Source organism: Mandrillus leucophaeus, unplaced genomic scaffold, assembly GCF_000951045.1.
Source record: "Mandrillus leucophaeus isolate KB7577 unplaced genomic scaffold, Mleu.le_1.0 Scaffold158, whole genome shotgun sequence".
NCBI lineage: Eukaryota > Metazoa > Chordata > Mammalia > Primates > Cercopithecidae > Mandrillus > Mandrillus leucophaeus.
In genome coordinates this window covers 1,903,542-1,922,713 of record NW_012101565.1, presented here as the reverse complement: position 1 = coordinate 1,922,713, position 19,172 = coordinate 1,903,542, and the positions used below count along the sequence as shown (strand labels likewise).

At 55.3% G+C, this 19,172-nt stretch overlaps 1 protein-coding gene across 1 annotated transcript in view; it reads right to left on the bottom strand.

Moving 5' to 3' along the window:
* Positions 1-101: 101 nt before the first annotated feature.
* The window catches only part of HSF1 (heat shock transcription factor 1), a 26,633-nt gene continuing 7,562 nt past the window's right edge, over positions 102-19,172 (bottom strand). The window contains exons 2-12 of the mRNA XM_011975693.1: positions 5,733-5,841; positions 5,167-5,303; positions 4,862-4,986; positions 3,660-3,735; positions 3,527-3,588; positions 3,317-3,413; positions 3,083-3,219; positions 2,675-2,956; positions 1,314-1,419; positions 786-994; positions 102-716 (exon numbers count right to left, since the gene is read on the bottom strand). Of these exons, the coding sequence (XP_011831083.1) occupies positions 623-716; positions 786-994; positions 1,314-1,419; positions 2,675-2,956; positions 3,083-3,219; positions 3,317-3,413; positions 3,527-3,588; positions 3,660-3,735; positions 4,862-4,986; positions 5,167-5,303; positions 5,733-5,763 (1,356 nt within the window). The 5' untranslated portion in view covers positions 5,764-5,841 and the 3' untranslated portion in view covers positions 102-622. The remainder of the gene's footprint in view (positions 717-785; positions 995-1,313; positions 1,420-2,674; positions 2,957-3,082; positions 3,220-3,316; positions 3,414-3,526; positions 3,589-3,659; positions 3,736-4,861; positions 4,987-5,166; positions 5,304-5,732; positions 5,842-19,172) is intronic.

Here is a 19,172-nt window from a genome sequence, read left to right as displayed (position 1 = left end):
GAGGCCACTGCAGCCCAGCCCTTCTGAGCCCTGGGCCCCTCCTCACTGCACCCCCATCCACCGTACTACCCTGGGACAGAGGAAACACATGGGAGGCCACCGCATAGAGCCTGTCTGTTTATAGATCTCTGCCTGTCTTGTCCGTCCGTCCGTCCATCCACCTGTGTGTATATATCTGTATATCTCTATGGAACAGGGAATGGGACAGTTGTGTAAAAATCCAAAATACAATTCTGATTATGAACAACCTGCAGGGTCAGTCCAGGTGTGGCTACGAAGCCCCAACCAAACCACAGGACACGGGGTTGGGGGAAGGCAGACTGGCAGGCCGGGGTGACCCTCCTGACCAGAGGTGCTGCCCAGACCTGAGCCCCTGTTTGTCCTACTGGGGCTGTGGTGGCCAACCCACCAGTGCTCAGGACCTCGAGGCTGCCTCTCCTCCCCAAGGCCAGCCCTGCAACTGGGGGCGGGGGTGGGCAGGCCACGGCTGGCCCAGCTCCTCCGGGGCATCTAGGAGACAGTGGGGTCCTTGGCTTTGGGAGGCTCTGAGCCTGTCAGCAGGGAGATGGTGGGGTCCTCTGCGAAGCCGTCCCCTTCGGAGAAGTAGGAGCCCTCCCCCAGCTCAAACAGCACCGGCAAGTCGCTGCTCCCGGTGTCCACGGAGCCGGGGTCGAGCAGGAACAGTGGCTGCGCTGTGTAGTGCACCAGCTGCTTCCCTGCGGGGGTGGGGGTGTCAAGGCGGTGGGGGGTCGGGGCAGAGAGGGGGCTGGTGGGACTTGGCTCACCTGAATCCGGGCTGCTGTTCTCCGCCTCGGGAGGCCTGGGGGGCTCCTGGGGAGACAGGAGCTCTTGGATCTGTGGGGTGGAGATGGTATCGTGAGCGCTCCTGCTGGTCTTGTTCCCCCTCACCCCCCGCCTGCCTACGCACACTAGCCAGGCTGCTGTCAAGGTCAGGCAGGCTCATGTCGGGCACGGTCACCGAGGGGCTGAACAGCTGCGGAGGAGGGAGGGAAGTCAGAACAGCACCTGGCGGCGGGGCGGGGCGGGGCGGGGCGGGGCGGGGCGGGGCGGGGCGGGGCGGGGCGGGGCGGGGCGGGGCGGGGCGGGGCGGGGCGGGGCGGGGCGGGGCGGGGCGGGGCGGGGCGGGGCGGGGCGGGGCGGGGCGGGGCGGGGCGGGGCGGGGCGGGGCGGGGCGGGGCGGGGCGGGGCGGGGCGGGGCGGGGCGGGGCGGGGCGGGGCGGGGCGGGGCGGGGCGGGGCGGGGCGGGGCGGGGCGGGGCGGGGCGGGGCGGGGCGGGACAGGACGCGACTCACGTCCAGCAGGGCGCTGGTGTCCACGCTGAAGCCGTGGCTGCTCAGCATGGTCTGCAGGTTGTCCAGGTTGGAGTCCATAGCATCCAAGTGATCACTGAGCTCATTCCTGGCCCGGGATGAGGGGGTAGCTGAACCAGTGCCCCAGGCCCCACACCCCGATGCGCTCCTGTGGGAGAAGGGCTCCCCTTGACTGTATCCCCCAGGCCGCACCCCCGTGTATGCCTGCACAGGCTGGAGGGGACAGTGCATTCGAGGACTGCCTGGAAGGTGGTGGAGGCTCTGTGCCCTCGGGTGCGGCTGGGCCCATGCTGGGCATCCCTTCGCCATGAGGCCTGGAGGCCTTGGTGGCAGAGGACCCAGGAGAAAAGGGGCGTATTCAACTCTAGCACGAGGATCAGGGATTTCAGTTTTCAGGGTTGGTGAGGTTTCCTGTTACACTGGGAAAACGGCTGGGGCTGTGCTCAGTGTGTGGGTGGCTCAGTCCCTGCCCTGGTGCTGCTGTGGGAATGAGACCCACGGTCTGGTGGCTGTGACCAAGAAAGCACTAGGCCATGGGGCACACCTGGGCCATGGGACAGGCAGCCAGGCTGGGTACCAGAGGTGCCCTGGAGACCCCGCCTGGCAGGAAGTGCAGTCAGCACCACAGTTTGGATCCTGCCAGCACCAGAGGCTGTGCCAGGCCAGGGAGACCTGTCCCTGTCACAGGCAATGACCACAGGCCCATGGCCAGGGGAGCCATGATGACATTGAGCCCCAGCCACAGAGGAGCTTAGGACGATGCCGCCCAGACCCGATGCTCATGCCCCGTCAGGCTGGGTCTGGTCCACGGCTGTGTGGGAGGGCCCGAGCTCTGGCAGGGCCCTCCTCCCACCCCAGTGGGGTCAGCGCTAACCCTGGCTGGACTCGGCCATGCGGAGAGGAAGAGGGGCAAGGGAAGAGGCGGGCGACCCCAGACATCTGTGGAGTGCGAGCCAAACTGCAAGATACAAAAACAAGAGCCCCCATTGCAGGCAGGGGCTGGGCAAGCCTGGGGGTGTGGAGGCCAGGCCCTGCTCACCATCTCCTGCCATCTGTCTGGGCAGCACGACCTGCCAGGACCTGTGGCCTGTGGCGAGAGGGTGGCAGCAGCAGGAGGGGTGGCTGAGAGCAGGGCCCAGCAGCCTGCCCGGACACGCCCTTGGCTTCTGTGGCGTTTGGGATTGTGGGGTGATCTGTTTGGCACCTGTCTCCCTCCCCAGCCCCGAGCTCCGAGGTTAGGGGTAGGGTCCTGCCTTGCCAGCTGCCCTGCTCAGCCCTCTGGGACAGTCTGAGCTGAAGCCCAGGGCTGTGCCTCCAGGGGCTGTGGGTGGGGTGGCACTCACTTGTCCAGGCAGGCTACGCTGAGGCACTTTTCAGGGGTGGAGGTGGGCGGGGGTGAGGGAGGCCGGCCCTCGGTGTCCGTGTGGCCCCTGGCGTCCGTGAGGGCTGTGGCGGAGGCGGGGGTAGGTTCACTCTCCCGCAGGATGGAGTCAATGAGGGCGGTCGGGGACAAGAGGGTGTCCACGGAAGATGGGCGCCCGGGACTCGCCTCCTCTACCCGGGGGCTCTGAGGCGGGCTGGGGGGCTCCTCCTTGACACGCACCAGGGGGCTGCTAGACAGGGGCCTGGACACGAGGGGGGCCACGTTAGCTGGTGTCTTGGCCAGCCCCACCTCATCCCCAACTCTGCCCTGGGCCCACAGGGGCTCGCCTCGTTGGGGGACAGGATGGCTGGGGTGATGCGGCCCCCACCTCTCGTCTATGCTCCCGCCGGGGGAGGCCACGGGGCTGGCAGGAGCCAGCTCGGTGATGTCGGAGATGATGGGTCCGGAGTTGGCCACAGAATCGGGGGCGTAGAGGCTGGAGCTACTGTAGGCCGGGGAGGGGGCCTGCAATCAAAGACAGGAGGCTCGTGCAGCGCCGGCCAGGGCAACACACCCCACTGCGCCCGCAGGCCTGGACGGGGGCCCTGCCTCCAGCACTCACCGAGTAGGGGCCCGAGCCGTGGACGTGCTCCAGGGAGAACTGCCGGCCGTACTTGGGCATGGAATGTGCTGAGCCACTGTCGTTCAGCATCAGGGGGCTGTGGGGAAAGGTGCAGGTCAGCCGCCACCCCCCACCTCGGGGCACAGCTGACAGAGGAGGAGGACGGCCCTGGGCCCTGGGTGGCGGATGCAGGCGTCCCCAAAACCTCACATCTTTCTCTTCACCCCCAGGATCCGGTTTGACTGCACCAGTGAGATCAGGAACTGAATGAGCTGTGGGGAGAGAGGACACAGTCACCCCGGCCCTTGTGGGGCCCCCGCCGGCCCTCTGGCCCTGCCCCCACCTTGTTGACGACTTTCTGTTGCTGGGCATGCTTCTGCCGAAGGCTGGCCACCTCCCGCCACAGAGCCTCATTCTCACTGCAACAGACCAGGCTGGGTCAGTGGGGCCCGATCCCAGGAGCCCCAGGGCTGAGGGAGCCCCACAGACCCTCCCCGTCCACCAGGCAGGAGCAGGGTTAAGTATGACCATGTCTGGCCTGGCCCACCCCAGGATGAGAACTGCTGTGTGGAGGGCTGGGGGCCAGGGCCAGGGCTTGCTGGTCCCACTGCCCCCTCCCTGATAGGAACACCTGGTGTCAGGTAGGGTGTTGGGGACGGGAGCACCAGGATCCAGGTGCACCCAGATCCTGGCATCCATCCTGGCCAACACCTGGAGGGCTGTCTTGGACACAGGCCAGGAGCAGACCCTTGAGCCGCCCTTCTGAGGCCTGAGAAGCCAGGTTGAGGGAGGACGTTCTTCAGGTGCGACACCGGCTGTCCCGGGTCCCGCAGGTGCTCAGGGCCAGGCCTGGAAGTGGCTCAGAGGTGGCCCCACGGGGTGGGGGAGAGCTGTCCCCAGCCAGTTGAGCAGGGCCGTGAGCGCGCTCCTGCTGCTCTGGGAGGCTGAGCCCCGCCAAGCCTGTGAGTCTTCTTGGGGCCAACTGGGGTTGGGGTTCCCGCATGCCTGGAGCCCCAAAGTGGATGCGAGACCTGAGCCAGCCTTCCGAGGTGGGCTTGCCTCAGTTTCTCAGGTGCCACCAGGTGTCAGGCCCCTGCTAAGGTTTCCCCAGAGCCGCAGGGTCCTGGTGAGGAGGGGCTGGGGGGCTAGCTCCATAGGCCCAGGCACGTGTGGGGCAGAGGTTCCAGGAAGGGCCTGAGACGCGTCTGACCCCAGGCCCGAGGCGGGTGGGATGGGTCTGCTGTGCAGGGCTTGTCCTCAAAAGTAGGCTGGTAGGTCCCGCCAAGCTCGGAGCCCAGGCAGAAGCCAACACCCCGGGAGGCCAGGATGGCCCAGAGAGCGCTGGGGACGTGCAGAACAGGGACCCTCTGGACCCCCTTCTGCATGTGGAGAATGGCCGGTCCCAGCAGCCATGGGCGGCGGGGCTGGGGCAGAGGCCCAATAGATCTGGGTGGAGCAGGAGGTGGGGCTGAGCATCTGGAGCCCTGGACAGGGCCCTGCCCCCACAGCACCCGCTGCAGCCCACAGTGCTGGTGTGGGACCTACTGCTTCATGGCCAGGAGCTTGGAGTCCATGCACTCCTGCTTCCCCTTCATCAGCTGCACGTCCGTCAGCAGCTTGGTGACACTGTCCTGACGGATCTTTATGTCTTCACTCTTCAGGGTGGACACCTGGATCCCCGAGAGGGACAGGGGTCACTGAATCGGCCTGGGAGCTTGGCAGGCTCAGGCTCGTCCACTGCAGCGGGTCCCTCAGGAAGCGGGCAGGCTGGGGTGGGAGCTCTCAGGGAGGGCCAGGCGGGGAGAGCCATGGCAGGCGAGACTGGGCGAGGGTGCGGGGCCGGCACTCACACTGGTCACTTTCCTCTTGATGTTCTCAAGGAGCTGCTCCTGGCCGCGCAGGAAGCACGGGTGCTGGAACTCCGTGTCGTCTCTCTCTGGCTTGACCAGGCCACCCTGCTCGATGTGGACCACTTTCCGGAAACCATCTGCACATAGAAGGGAAGGGGGCGGCTCTGCTTCAGGGTGGGACCAAGACCCCTCAAAGAGCGGCCACTGCCCTGGGAGGCTGCTGCGGAGCTTGGCCACGGTCAGACCCCACCCTGCCCCTCAGAGCCCACGCCTGGTGGCCGGGTGGTCTTGGTCTAAGTGAGACCCTGTGTCCCCACAGGGCTCCCCATGCCCGATACACATGGAGTACAGCTCGGGCTTCACGGTTCTTCCCTGGGGACCCCAGGTTCATACCCACGAGGACCCTCCCCCTTGGAAAAGGCAGCTGCCCCCGGCCCCCAGGCTTGCTGGGTTCCATGGCATGCCCTTAGCCAGCACAGGGGGCTCCGTCCTTCATCCACAGGGTCCTCCTGCTGGGGTCCCACCGTCTGCAGGTCCGCCTCCCGCACCTCGGAGGCGGCACTCACACATGTTGAGCTGCCGCACGAAGCTGGCCATGTTGTTGTGCTTGAAATACTTGGGCAGCACCTCCTTGGCAAACTGGCCCTGGTCGAACACATGGAAGCTGTTCCCACTCTGAAAGGGAGACACACGGTGGGTCACGCGTGGTGGCAAGAGGCAGCGCGCCCAAACCACCCTTCCCCACGCCACCCCTTCTGGAGCGCAGGCAGTGCACGTTCCACCTGATGGGGCTGGGGCCATGGGAGGCCCAGGGGGCTGGGGGGAGGCGAGTTCGTTCCTGGGACCACCTGCCACACGGGCCTCATCTGTGCAGCGTGACCTGCATCCTCACTGTGAGGCCCAGGACTGGGCGGTGGGCAGATGCGGGGCCTTCCTCACAGCCGGGAAGCCCCTCCCCAGGGGTTCTAGAGAAGGCCACGTTTCCACTCACAAAGCACCTGCCGCACTCTGGCCACGCCCACGGGACGGGGTTTAGCTTTACCCAGGGGTTCTAGAGAAGGCCACGTTTCCACTCACAAAGCACCTGCCACACACTGGCCACGCCCATGGGACAGGCATTTAGCTTTATCCAGGGGTTCTAGAGAAGGCCACGTTTCCACTCACAAAGCACCCGATGCACTCTGGCCCATGCCCACGGGATGGGTGTTTAAGCAGGACATTTCCCTTAGGAACAGCAAAGGAAATTGAGCCCTGATTTCATTACTCCAGAGGAAAACACATTTGCGTTCAGAAATCCAAATTCATTCTTGTTTTGTGACGTGAGACGAGAAACAGAGACAGTCAAACACTGCATATATTCTTCCTCTTCCATTTCTCTCCCAAGCTCAGGCCCAGAGCTATCAGGAGGAGCTGGCGAGGGAGGCATCCCTGCTGGCCGTGGCCACAGTGGCTCAGAGGGGGCACTGAAGGCTTAGGGGACAGCGAGAAGCCCACATGGCAGGGAATGGGGGCCTGAAGCAGGGCCAGAGAGAGGTGAGGGGTGTCTGCACAGGAAGGGGCGGCTGACCCAGTGAAGAAACGAGAAGGGCAGTGGGGCAGATTTATCCTGCCAGGGAGGGGAGCTGCAGATGCAAACAGGGAAAAAAGCCAGAAAAACCCCCGTGGTATGGCACTAGAAGTGGAGAACCGCTTTCCAATATAGAGAGATGCGAAATAAACAGGGATGTGCATGCGTTAGGGAGGGAACCAATCACAGAAAGGACTCAAGGCAGCAGGAGAGAGAGGGTGAAAAACGCCAAGCCAACTTTCCAGAACTCTGAAAATTAACCAAAGAATTACAGTAGCATGGGGAGCATTTATTCCAGAAAAACAGCTGAATCTTAGTAAGAACGGTGGGCTGTGTGAACTTTTTTTTTTTTTTCCTCTGAGACAGGGTCTTGCTCTGTTGCCCAGACTGGAGTGCACTGGCATGAACACGGCTCACTGCAGCCTCCGCCTCCCAAGTTCAAGTGATTCTCGTGCCTCAGCCTCCCAAGTAGTTGACTACAGGCGCCACCATGCCCGGCTAATTTCTGTATTTTTAGTAGAGATGGGGTTTCACCATGTTGCCTAGGCTGGTCTTGAATTCCTGACCTCAAGTGATCCGCCCACCTCGGCCTCCTGCGGTGCTGGGATTACAGACGTGAGCCGCTGTGCCCGGCCAGGCTTTGCGGCATTTTAACGTGCCCTATTCCCACTCCATGCGCAGCTCTGAAGACCAACAGCTGCAGTCCTCGTGGGAACCAGTGTCCTGGCAGCTGCTGCGGGGCGGGCCAGGGCTTGGGCTCCTCCCAGGCCCCATTCCCAGAGGCCTGGCAGCATCTGCCTAGGAGTCCACGCACAAGGCTGTCTCTGATTTGACTTGAAGCTCTCCTGAATAAAAAAGCTGTTCACCTAGGTGTGTTTGTTGAAACATTTAGAGGTGATTTTTGAACGCTGGGGCTGCCTGAGGCAGTGCCTGGCAGCTGGGGAGAAGGAGGCGCCACTAGGGGCTCTGAAAAGCTCTGAGATATTCCAGGACATCTCGCAGCCGTGTCCACGTGTGAGCCAGCCCTGAGCTCTCGCTTCTGGCTGACCTTGAGCTCTGCGTAAGCAGGAAGGGAAGCACAGTCGGGTTGTCCATGGCCTGGCTGAGTGCTGAAGGCGTCCCCAGCACACACACAGCCCCCAAAAAGACGGAGACTCCAAGCCTCGAGAACATTTCCGCCCCGTCCCGACCCACATCAGTGAACTGAACAGAGACTGCAGTGGCCATCAACAAGAAAGAACAGAACCTTTACAGAAGCAGTCCTGAAAAGCTACTGGGCTGATAACCACAACAAACAGCAGCAGTGACAAATCCTGGGAGGCGGGGGAGCCCGAGCTCCAGAGCTGCCACTCTCAACCTATCAGAGTTCCGGTTCTCCAGCCGGCTGTGCTGGCTCACGCCTGTGGTCCCAGCACTTTGGGAGGCCACGGCGGGTGGGTTGGTTGAGCTCAGGAGTTGGAGACCGGCCTTGGCAACATGGCAAAACCCCGTCTCTAGTAAAAATACAAAAATTAAATAGGTGTGGTGGCACACACCTGTCGTCCCAGCTACTCAGGAGGCTGAGGCAGGAGGATCCCTTGAGCTCCGGAGGTGAAGGTTGCAGTGAGCTGTGATCGAGCTACTGCGCTCCAGCCTGGGTAACAGACTCAAAAACAAACAAACAAACAAACAAAGACTCTAGTTAAAAAAACAAAACAAAACGAGATATGCAAAGAAACAAGAAGTTAGGACCCATACACCATCCACAGGAAAAAAAAAAAAAAAAAAATCAATAGAAACTGTCCCCAAAGAAGCCAAAACATTGGACACTGGACTTACCAGGCAAAGATTTTAAGTCAATTATTTCAAATATGTTCAAACAACTAAAGGAAACTACATCTGAAGAACTAAAGTATGAGAATGACATCTCGTCAAACACAGGGTATCAATAAAGAGATAAAAATTGTAAAGAAGGACGAAATCAAAATTATGGAACTGAAAAGTATAATAATTCAGATTAAAAGTTAACCAGAGGGGCCAGGCATGGTGGCTCACGCCTGTAATCCCAGCACTTTGAGAGTCCGAGGCAGGTGGATCACCTGAGGTCAGGAGTTGGAGACCAACCTGACCAACATCGAGAAACCCCGTCTCTACTAAAAATACAAAATTAGCCAGGCATGGTGGCTCATGCCTGTAATCGCAGCTACTCAGGAGGCCGAGGCAGGACAATTGTTTGAACCCGGGAGGCGGAGGTTGCAGTGAGCTGAGATCGCGCCATTGCACTCCAGCTTGGGTGACAGAGCATATCTGACTAGGAGAAGGAGTCAGCAAACATGAAGATAGGTCCACTGAGATGGTTCGATATGAGGAAAAAAAAGAAAAAAAGAAGGAATAAGAAGGAGAGGAGCCGGCTGGGCGCGGTGGCTCACACCTGCAGTCTCAGCACTTTGTGAGGCCGAGGCGGGCGGATCACGAGGTCAAGACATCGAGACCATCCTGGTCAACATGGTGAAACCCCATCTCTACTAAAAATACAAAAAAAAAATTAGTTGGGCGTGGTGGCCTGTGCCTGTAGTCCCAGCTACTTGGGAGGCTGAGGCAAGAGAACTGCTTGAACCCTGGAGGCAGAGGTTGCCGTGAGCCGAGATTGAGATTGCACACACTGCACTCCAGTCTGGTGACAGAAGGAGACTCTGTTTCAAAAAAACAAAAATGAGCAGAGCCTCAGAGACCTGTGAGACACCACAAAAAGTGTAACACAGCTGGGTGCAGTGGCTTACGCCTGTAATCCCAGCATTTTGGGAGGCTGAGCCGGGCAGATCACCTGAGGTCAGGAATTCGAGACCAGCCTGGCCAACATGGGGAAACCCCATCTCTACTAAAAATATAAAAATTAGCTGGGCGTGGTGGCCTGTGCCTGTAGTCCCAGCTACTTGGGAGGCTGAGGTAGAAGAATCGCTTGAACCCGGGAGGCAGAGGTTGCAGTGAGCCGAGATCACCCCACTGCACTCCAGCCTGGGGGACAGAGCGAGACTCTGTCTCAAAAAAAAAAAAAAGTATTAAAATGGCTGGTGTGGTGGCTCACATCTGTAATCCCAACACTTTGGGAGGCTGAGGTGGGTGGATCATTTGAGGTCAGGAGTTTGAGACCAGCCTGACCAACATGGTGAAACCCCGTCTCTACTAAAAATACAAAAAAATTAGCTGGACGTGGTGTCGGGCGCCTGTAATCTCAGCTACTCAGGAGGTTGAGGCAGGAGAATTGCTTGAACCTGGGAGGTGGAGGTTGTAGTAAGTGGAGATTGCGCCACCGCCCTCCAGCCTGGGCGACAGAGCGAGACTCCATCTCCAAACAAAAACAAAAACAAAAACAAACCAAAACAAATAAAAGTATTAAAATAAAAGACCCTGCCACTCAATCTTTGTATACTGGCCGGGTGTGGGACTCAGGCCTGTAATCCGAGCACTTTGGGAGGCTAAGGCAGGAGGATCCCTTGAGCCCAGGAGTTGGAGACCAGTCTGGGCAACATCGCGAGATCCCATCTCTACAAAACATAAAAATTCAACATCCGGCAAAACTACGCTTTGAAAATGGAGAGATTTCCACTGCTGGGACAGCAATGCGAGGACCTTCGTGGAAGTACTTCCTGTGAAACAAGCAAAGCTGACTTAAACCATTTAAGGTCTCAAAACTGTCCTAAAGGCATGTTAACAGATAAACACTTATGGAGTAAAATCTACCGACGCCTGGTACGAACAGTGAGCCTGGTGGCATCTGAACCTCAGCCTCCTCTTTCCCTCTCACCCCAGCTCGCCATGATGGGCACTACACTCAGGGAAGGGGAGCAGGAAGATGGGGACCCTTCTCCCCTCAGTTCCCGAGTAAGGTTTCCCGGATCTCACAGGCTGGGCAGACCACCAGAGTTTCTCATCCTCACCGACTCCAAGCTGAAGAGACTAAGCTGCTGGAGCATGTGGCCAAGACGCCAGGGGCTCCCTCCTCCACCTTGCCCACGCCTCAGAGAGGAGCTCTGCCACAGCCACAGCAGGCTGAGGACACCCAGGTCTCTGACCACCCTCCCGGCAGCTCCCACCTGATTAAAGCATTTTCAAAACCACTTTTTTTTTTTTTTTTTGAGATGGAGTCTCTCTCTGTCACCTAGGCTAGAGTACAGCGGCACCATCTTGGCTCACTGCAACCTCCACCTCCTGGGTTCAAGCGATTCTTCTGCCTCAGCCTCCTGAGTAGCTGGGATTACAGGCGTGCGCCACCACACCTGGCTAATTTTTATATTTTTAGTAGAGACAGGCTTTCACCAGGTTGGCCAGGCTGGTCTTGAACTCCTGACTGTAAGTGATCCACCCACCTCGGCTTCCCAAAGTGCTGGGATGACAGGCATGAGCCACTGTGCCTGGCCTTAAAAACCACACGTTTTAAATACAATTCAGGCTTTCTGGGTTAAAACTGCAGGGTAGAGCACCCATGCTGGGAAAGCCAGGCCAAGAAGATCAGAGGCTGCTGTCCTGCCCGGTGCCCAGAGCAGTGGTAGAGAATGAGCCTGGGTGGGGAGAGAGGCTGTCCATAAGGAAAGGGCTCTGAAGCTCCCCGAGGAAACTCATTTTATTTGAAAGTTCAGCCCAAGAGTGCTCTCAGAAACGACAGCTCCTCTAGAGTAAGAGAAACAAGTAAAACCACAGGCTTGTTCTCCTGCAAAGGGAAAGCTATGAAGAGCCCCGCTGCAGCCAGAACCCTGACTGACCTCAGAAACTACCACTGCTCAAAACCCCACAGAACACCCCTGCAAACAATAATCCAAATAGCGAGACCCCCATCTATACCAAAAAAATGATAAAAGAGACGAAATCATAAAGAACCCCCAATGGAAATTCTAGAGCTGAACAGTACAATAACCAAAGCAGAGCTGCTGGCCGGGTGGTAAATGCTGAATTTCACATGCAACTCCCAAGCTGCTTTTCAAAGAGGATATAGCATTTGTGTTCTCAGCAGCACGGGTGAGTTCCAGTGGCTCCGTGCCCTCCTCAGCACCTGGTGGTGTTGGCTGTTTTTTCTTTTGTTTGAGACGGAGTCTCTTGCTCTGTCCCCCAGGCTGGAGTGCAGTGGCGCAATCTCGGCTCACTGCAACTTCCGCCTCCCGGGTTCACGCCATTCTCCTGCCTCAGCTTCCGGAGTAGCTGGGACTACAGGCGCCCGTCACCACGCCCGGCTAATTTTTTTTTTTAATTTTTAGTAGAGACGAGGTTTCACCGTGTTAGCCAGGATGGTCTCCATCTCTTGACCTCGTGATCCGCCTGTCTCAGCCTCCCAATGCTGGGATTACAGGTGTGAGCCACTGTGCCCGGCCTGTTCGCTGTTCTAGTAGCTGTCACTGAGGTTTTCGTGTGCATTTCTCTTAGAAGTAATGATGCTGAGCATCTGTTCAAATGCTTATTTGCTATTTGTCTTTTTTTGATGTATCTGTTCAAATCTTTTGCCTTTTTCAATATACGTTTTTTTTTTTTTGAGACAGAGTCTTGCTTTGTCACCCAGGCTGGAGTGCAGTGGCGTGATCTTGACTCACTGCAATCTCTACCTCCTGGGACCAAGAGATCCTCCCCCCGCAGCCTCCCGAGTAGCTGGCACCACAGGAGCACACCACCACGCCGGGCTCATTTTTGTAGAGGTGGGTCTCCCTATGTTGCCGAGGCTGGTCTCAAACTCCTGAGTGGAAGCGATCTACCCACACTGGCCTCCCAAAGTGTTGGGATTACAGGTGTCAGCTACCATGCTCAGCCACTTGTCGTTTATTTATTTATTATTATTTGAGATGGAATCTCGCTCCATCGCCCAGGCTAGAGTGCAATGGCACGACCTCGGCTCACTGCAACCTCTGCCTCCCAGGTTCAACCGATTCTCCCGCCTCAGCCTCCCAAGTAGCTGGGACTACAGGCACCTGCCACCACACCCAGCTAATTTTTGTATTTTTAGTAGAGACAAGGTTTCACCATGTTGGCCAAGCTGGTCTCAAACTCCTGACCTCAAGTGATTCACCTGCTTCAGCCTCCCCAAGTGTTGGGATTACAGGCGTGAGTCACTGTGCCTGGCCAAAAATTCTTTAAAAAATATATTCTTGGTACCAGATATATGCTTTGCAAATATAGTGTGTGATTTGCTTCTTAATTCCCTAACAGTGTATTTCAAAGAGTGGATGTTTTTAACTTTGATGAAGTCGACTTTATCAATTTTTTCCTATTTGGTGATTTTTGTCTCCTAACTCAAGATCAAAGGGTTTTTTTTTCTCTAGAAGTTTTGTTGTCTTAGCTCATATTTTAGTCTCCAATCCATTCTGAGTTAGTTTCGTATATGGTGTGAGGTAAAGGACAAGGCTCACCTTTTTGTTTATGGACGTCCAGTTATCCCAGCACTGTTTGCTGAACAGACGATTATTTCTCCATTGAACTAGTGGCACCTTTGTCAAGATCAGTCAGCCTTAGATGGGTGAGTCTATTTCTGAAATCTATAGTCTGCTCCATTTGTTTACATGTTTATATTTATGCTAATATTGTTCAGTCTTGATTACTGGAGCTTTATAGTGTCTTGAAATCAGATAGTGTGAATCTTCTAATTTTGTTCTCCTTTTAATAATACTAAGTCTTCTGTCCCATGACCATGGTATTTCTCTCCATTTATTTAGGTCTTCAATTTATCCCCCACCCGGCCTTTTTTTCTTTTGAGACAGAATCTCACTCTGTTGCGTGGGCTGGAGTGCAGTGGTGTGATCTCGGCTCACTGCAACCTCCACCTCCCAGGTTCAAGCGATTCTTCTGCCTCAGGCTCCTGAGTAGCTGGGACTACAGACGCCTGCCACCATACCCAGATACTTTTTGTATTTTTAGTAAAGATGAGGTTTCACCACCTTGGCCAGGCTGGTCTCGAACTCCTGACCTTGTGATCTGCCTGCCTCGGCCTTCCAAAGTGCTGGGATTACAGGAATGAGCCACTGCACCCGGCTAATTTATCCCTATTAACTAGCCTGCCGATGGCCCCCTGTTGATCCCACTTCTGGTGTCCAAACCCTTGAGCTATCTCCTCCCGCCATGTACCACGGTTGTCCTGTGTCCTGTGTGACCAAACGCAGAGGTGATGCCATTTGAGAACAAACTGCAAAAGCCGCCTTGGGCTCTGGCTCTCTTGGGTCACTTGCTTTTGGAGAGGCAAGCTGCCATGTTACAAACAGCTCTGTGGAGAGGCTCACTTGATAAGGAATTAAAGTCTCTTGCCAACAGCCAGCGAGAAACTGTGGCCTGTCAACAAGCATTGAGGGAAGTTGGAAGTGTATTTCATCCTCAGTTGAGCCTAGAGATGACGTCGGCCTCAGAAACCTTGAGCTGGAATCAATTCACGAGTCTCGGAAACGGATAATAATTTTTTTTTTTTCTTTGAGACAGGTCTTACTTGGTCACCCAGGCTGGAAGGCAGTGGCGTGATCTCGGCTCACTGCAACCTCCGACTCCTAGGTTCAGGCAATTCTCCTATCTCAGCCTCCTGAGTAGCTGGGACTATAGGTGCGCGCCACCACGCCTGGCTAATTTTTGTATTTTAGTAGAGATGGGGTTTCGCTGTGTTGGCCAGGCTGGTCTCAAATCCCTGACCTCAGGTGATTCACCTGCCTCGGCCTCTGAAAATGCTGGGATTACAGGCATGAGTCACCACGCCCGGCCGAATATTTTCAATTTTCAATAGTTTGTTGCTAGTGTGCGGAAATACAATTTATCTTTGTATAACGACCTTGTGTCTTGTGGCCTCACTAAACGCATTTATTAGCTCTACTAACTTTCTTGTAGACTATTTGGGATTTTCTAAGTCAACGGTCATGCTGTCCATGAACGGAATCACTTTTCTTTCTTCCTTTCTAATGTCTACGTCTTTTATTTCCTAGACATGCTGCGCTGATGACGACGTTGAATGGATTGTTAAACAGACGTGGCAGAGGCACACATCCCCGCCTTCTTTCAGTCTTGGAGGAGAGCAGTCTGTTTTTCCCAAGTAAGGACAAAGTCAGCTGTCGAGTTTTGAGACGGTCATTAGAATGAGGAATTCCCCTTCTATTCCTCGTGTGCTGAGTTTTTATCATGAAACAGATGTTAAGTTTTGTCAAATGCTTTTCTTGCTTCTGTTGAGAAGATCACATGGTTCTTCTTCTTTTCTATTGACACGGTGAATCGTGCTGAGTGAGAACGCTGAACCAGACTTGCGTCTTAAGCCTTTTATTCTGGTCATATGCCTTACACGGTTTCTGATGAGAAACTGGCAGTCATTCTTATCTTTTTCTTTTGTTCTTCTGCATGCAATTTCCTTTCCCTTCCTAGTTGCTTTTTAAAAATTATTATTATTATTTGTATTGATGGGGTCCTACTATGTTGCCCTATCTGGGACCAATCCTTCCACCTTAGCCTCTGACTAGCTGGCACCACAGGCGCCACCACTGCGTACGGCTCTTCCGGATGCTTTATTTATTTATTTATTTAGAGAGGAGTCTCGTTCTGTGGCCCAGGCTGGAGTGCAGTGGCGTGATCTCGGCTCACTGCAAGCTCTGCCTCCCGGGTTCACACCATTCTCCTGCCTCAGCCTCCCAAGTAGCTGGGACTACAGGCACCCGCCACCACGCCCGGCTAGTTTTTTGTATTTTTAGTAGAGTCGGGGTTTCACCACGTTAGCCAGGATAGTCTCGGTCTCCTGACCTCATGACCCGCCTGTCTCGGCCTCCCAAAGTGCTGGGATTACAGGCGTGAGCCACCGTGCCCAGCCTAATATTTCTTTTTTTTTTTTGAGACAGGGTCTCTGTTGCCCAGGCTGCAGTGCAGGAGACTCTGTTGCCCTGGCTGCAGTGCAGTGGTCTGATCATGGCTCACTGCAGCCTCCACCTCCTGAGTTCAGGTGATCCTCCCGCCTCAGCCTCCTGAGTAGTTGGGACCACAGGTAGGCACTACCATGCCCGGCTAATTTTGTATTATTTATAGAGATGGGGGTCTCGCTCTATTGCCCAGGCTGGTCTTGAACTCCTGGGCTCAAGCGATCTGCCCACCTCAGCCTCCCAAAGTGCTGGGATCTCGGGCAGGAGCCACCGTGCCCGGCCTTTTGGTCATATTTCTGTATTCTCTTCCCCACTATTTTCTGGAACCTCAAATACGTTAGACCACATGATATTATCTCCTTGAAGCTCGGCTAAGTTTTTGCAGTCCTTTTTCTCTCTGTACATCACTGTGGATAGTTTCCATTGCTTTTAATTCGGGAATCTTTTCTTCGGAAGTTTCTAATGTTTTGTCAAACCACTGCGGTGAATCTGAAGAACCACCTTTTTACTTTAGAATACATGCCCTACACCAGTGTCCCCCATCGTTAACATCGTGCCTTTGTGTGGTGCATTTGTCTCAAGAACATTAGACACATTGTTAACTAGGGCCCATATTCTATTTAGATTTCTTAGGTTTTCACCCAATCCTTCCTCTGCTCCAGGACGTCATCCAAGATCCATCCAGTTGTCACATCTTCAGTTCCACCGGCTCTGACAACTTCCAGACTTGCCTAGTTTTTGAGAACCTTGACAATTCTGAGGACTCGTCAAATAGTTTGCAGAATGTCTCTCAATTTGGATTTGTTTGATGTTTTTTCATGATTAGCTGGGGTTACGTATGTTTTCGGGAGGAAGATCAAAGAGGTAGAGTGCTGTTCTCATCATCCTATCAAGTATACAACAGGCCGGGCGCGGTGGCTCACGCCTGTAATCCCAGCACTTTGGGAGGCTGAGGCGGGCGGATCATGGGGTCAGGAGATCGAGACCATCCTGGCTAACACAGTGAAACCCCGTCTCTACCAAAAATACAAAAAAATTTGCTGGACGTGGTGGCGGGCGCCTGTAGTCCTAGCTACTCGGGAGGCTGAGGTGGGAGAATTGCTCGGACGCGGAAGGCAGAGGTTGCAGTGAGCTGAGACCGCGCCACCGCACTCCAGCCTGGCGACAGAGCGAGACTCCGTCTCAAAAAAATAAATAAATAAAATAAAGAGTACACAACAGGGATACGATGTCACTGCTGATGGTGACCGTGACCCCTGGTGAGGCTGTGCTGCTGGAGGTCCCCACTGGAAAGCTGCTCCTCCGGCTTCTGTGCTCTGCTCTTCGGAAGGGGTCACTAGGTGCAGCCCAGGCTTCCGGAGTGAGGAGGTAAGCGTCACCTCCTCCAAGGGGAACTATCTCAGTAAACAATGTGGAATTCTTCTACGTGGGAGATTAGTTCCAGTGACATTTTGTCCAACTTGCTTCTTTTCTGTATCTTCCATTTCTCATTTTTTTTTGAGACGGAGTCTTATTCTGTCGCCCAGGCTGGAGTATAGTGGCACGATCTCGGCTCACTGCAAGCTCCGCCTCCTGGGTTTACGCCATTCTCCTGCCTCAGCCTCCCCAGTAGCTGGGACTACAGGCGCCTGCCACCTCGCCCGGCTAGTTTTTTGTATTTTTAGTAGAGACGGGGTTTCACCGTGTTAGGCAGTATGGTCGCGAACTCCTGACCTTGTGATCCACCTGCCTCGGCCTCCCAAAGTGCTGGTATTATAGGCGTGAGCCACCGCCCCGCCCTCAGTCATGTTTTTGCGTTATTTCCTTGAGCACACAGAATGTTTTTATAATTGTTTACTCTTTGTTGGCTAATCCTATCAAAACCAGTCCTACTACTGGACTATCCCCCTCCAGTGACAAGTCCATTTTCCTGCCTTGGCTTGTCTGCCAGTTATTGATTAGATTCTGGATGTGAAATTTTTTTTTTTTTTTGAGACGGAGTCTTGCTCTGTTGCCCAGGCTGGAGTGCAGTGATGCGATCTCGGCTCACTGTAGCCTCCGCCTCCCAGGCTCATGTGATTCTCTTGCCTCAGCCTCCCAAGTAGCTGGGACTACAGGCGCCCATCACCACATATGGCTAATTTTCTGTAGTAGAGACGGGGTTTCGCCATGTTGGCCAGGCTGGTCTTGAACTCCTGACCTCAGATGATCCCCGTTTCGGCCTCCCAAAGTGCCAGGATTACAGGTGTGAGCCACTTCGCCTGGCTTCTGTCTTCAAGAGTGCTGTGCGTACCCCGTGCTAGCAGGCAGTGGTGTCTCCAGGGCTTGCCTTGCACTTGTTTCCGTGGCATTTGGAGTGGCCGTTCCTTTCCAGCTTATTCTGCGCCACTTCAAGCTGTGGTTCCTCTAAGGTCTCAGGAATGCTCTGTGTATTTAAAGTGGCTTCTACACTCCAGCTGGTGGGAACTGAAATAACCATGGCCCCGTGTGAGTCCTGTCCCCTTACACTTACTCTTCCCCTTCAAGTTGCTCTTGGTCCGGCTTCACGAGGTTTCACTTTACACCAGCAAATCGGATCCAGCCCAAGATGCAAGCAGGCTCACGTGCAGACTGCCGGAACTCTTTCTTTTGGGCATAACTCCTTCCTTTCTGGTACCATACCCCACAAATTCTGGCTGCCTCAGCTTCCCCAAAGTTTGGGTTTTGTTGGGTTCTCTGCTTGTGAGTCTGCAAATTGCCTCCACGCAGAAAGCCTGGACAATCTTGTGGTTTACCTCAGTCTTCACCAGTTTTCTTTTTCCTTTTCTTTTTTTTTGAGACAGATTCTCGCTCTGTGGCCCAGGATGGAGTGCAGTGGTGCAATCTCAGCTCACTGCAACCTCCATATCCCGGGTTCAAGTATCTCCTGCCTCAGCCTCCCGCGTAGCTGGGATTACAGGCGTGTGTCACCACACCCAACCTTTTTTTGTATTTTTAGTAGAGATGGGGTTCACCACGTTGGCCAGACCGGTCTCAAACTCCTGACTCTAAGTGATCCGCCCACTTCGGCCTCCCAAAGTGCTGGGATGACAGGAGTCAGCCACCGCACCTGGCCCTAGTTTTCTAATGTCTGAATGTTGTTTAGTGGTTTCTTATGCCTTAAGGGTTAAATCCAAGTTGAACATGTCAGGCAACCCCTACCTTAGGGGCCATTATGAATTTCACAGGGTCTGCTGGTGAACCCATCAGAGAACCCAGAGTCTCATCTTCCTGCCTCAGTGGAACAAGGTTCCTCCTCTGCTGACCACAGGCACCTCCTTTCCTTGGACAGCCTCCCCTCCACCTGCCAGGTCATAACTGGGTGTCACGAAAACCTGCCACAGGAAATGGGAGGCCCCTGGCTGGTGTGAGATGCCACACGCTGAGAAGTGTAGGCGTCAGCAAACCCTGAAGCTTGCAGTAAACTCGGAGCCTGTGGCCTCATTTTCCGTAGCACTGTGAAGGACCTGAAACGTGTGTGAGATCCTGCCTGTAGGGACACCTTACATAGGAAGTGTCTGTGTCTCTGAGTATCTTCTCAAAGGGCTCCCTGGCCCAAAACGTGAACAGTGCTGTATTCTACAAGATGGCCCCCCAGCCCAGGTCACAAG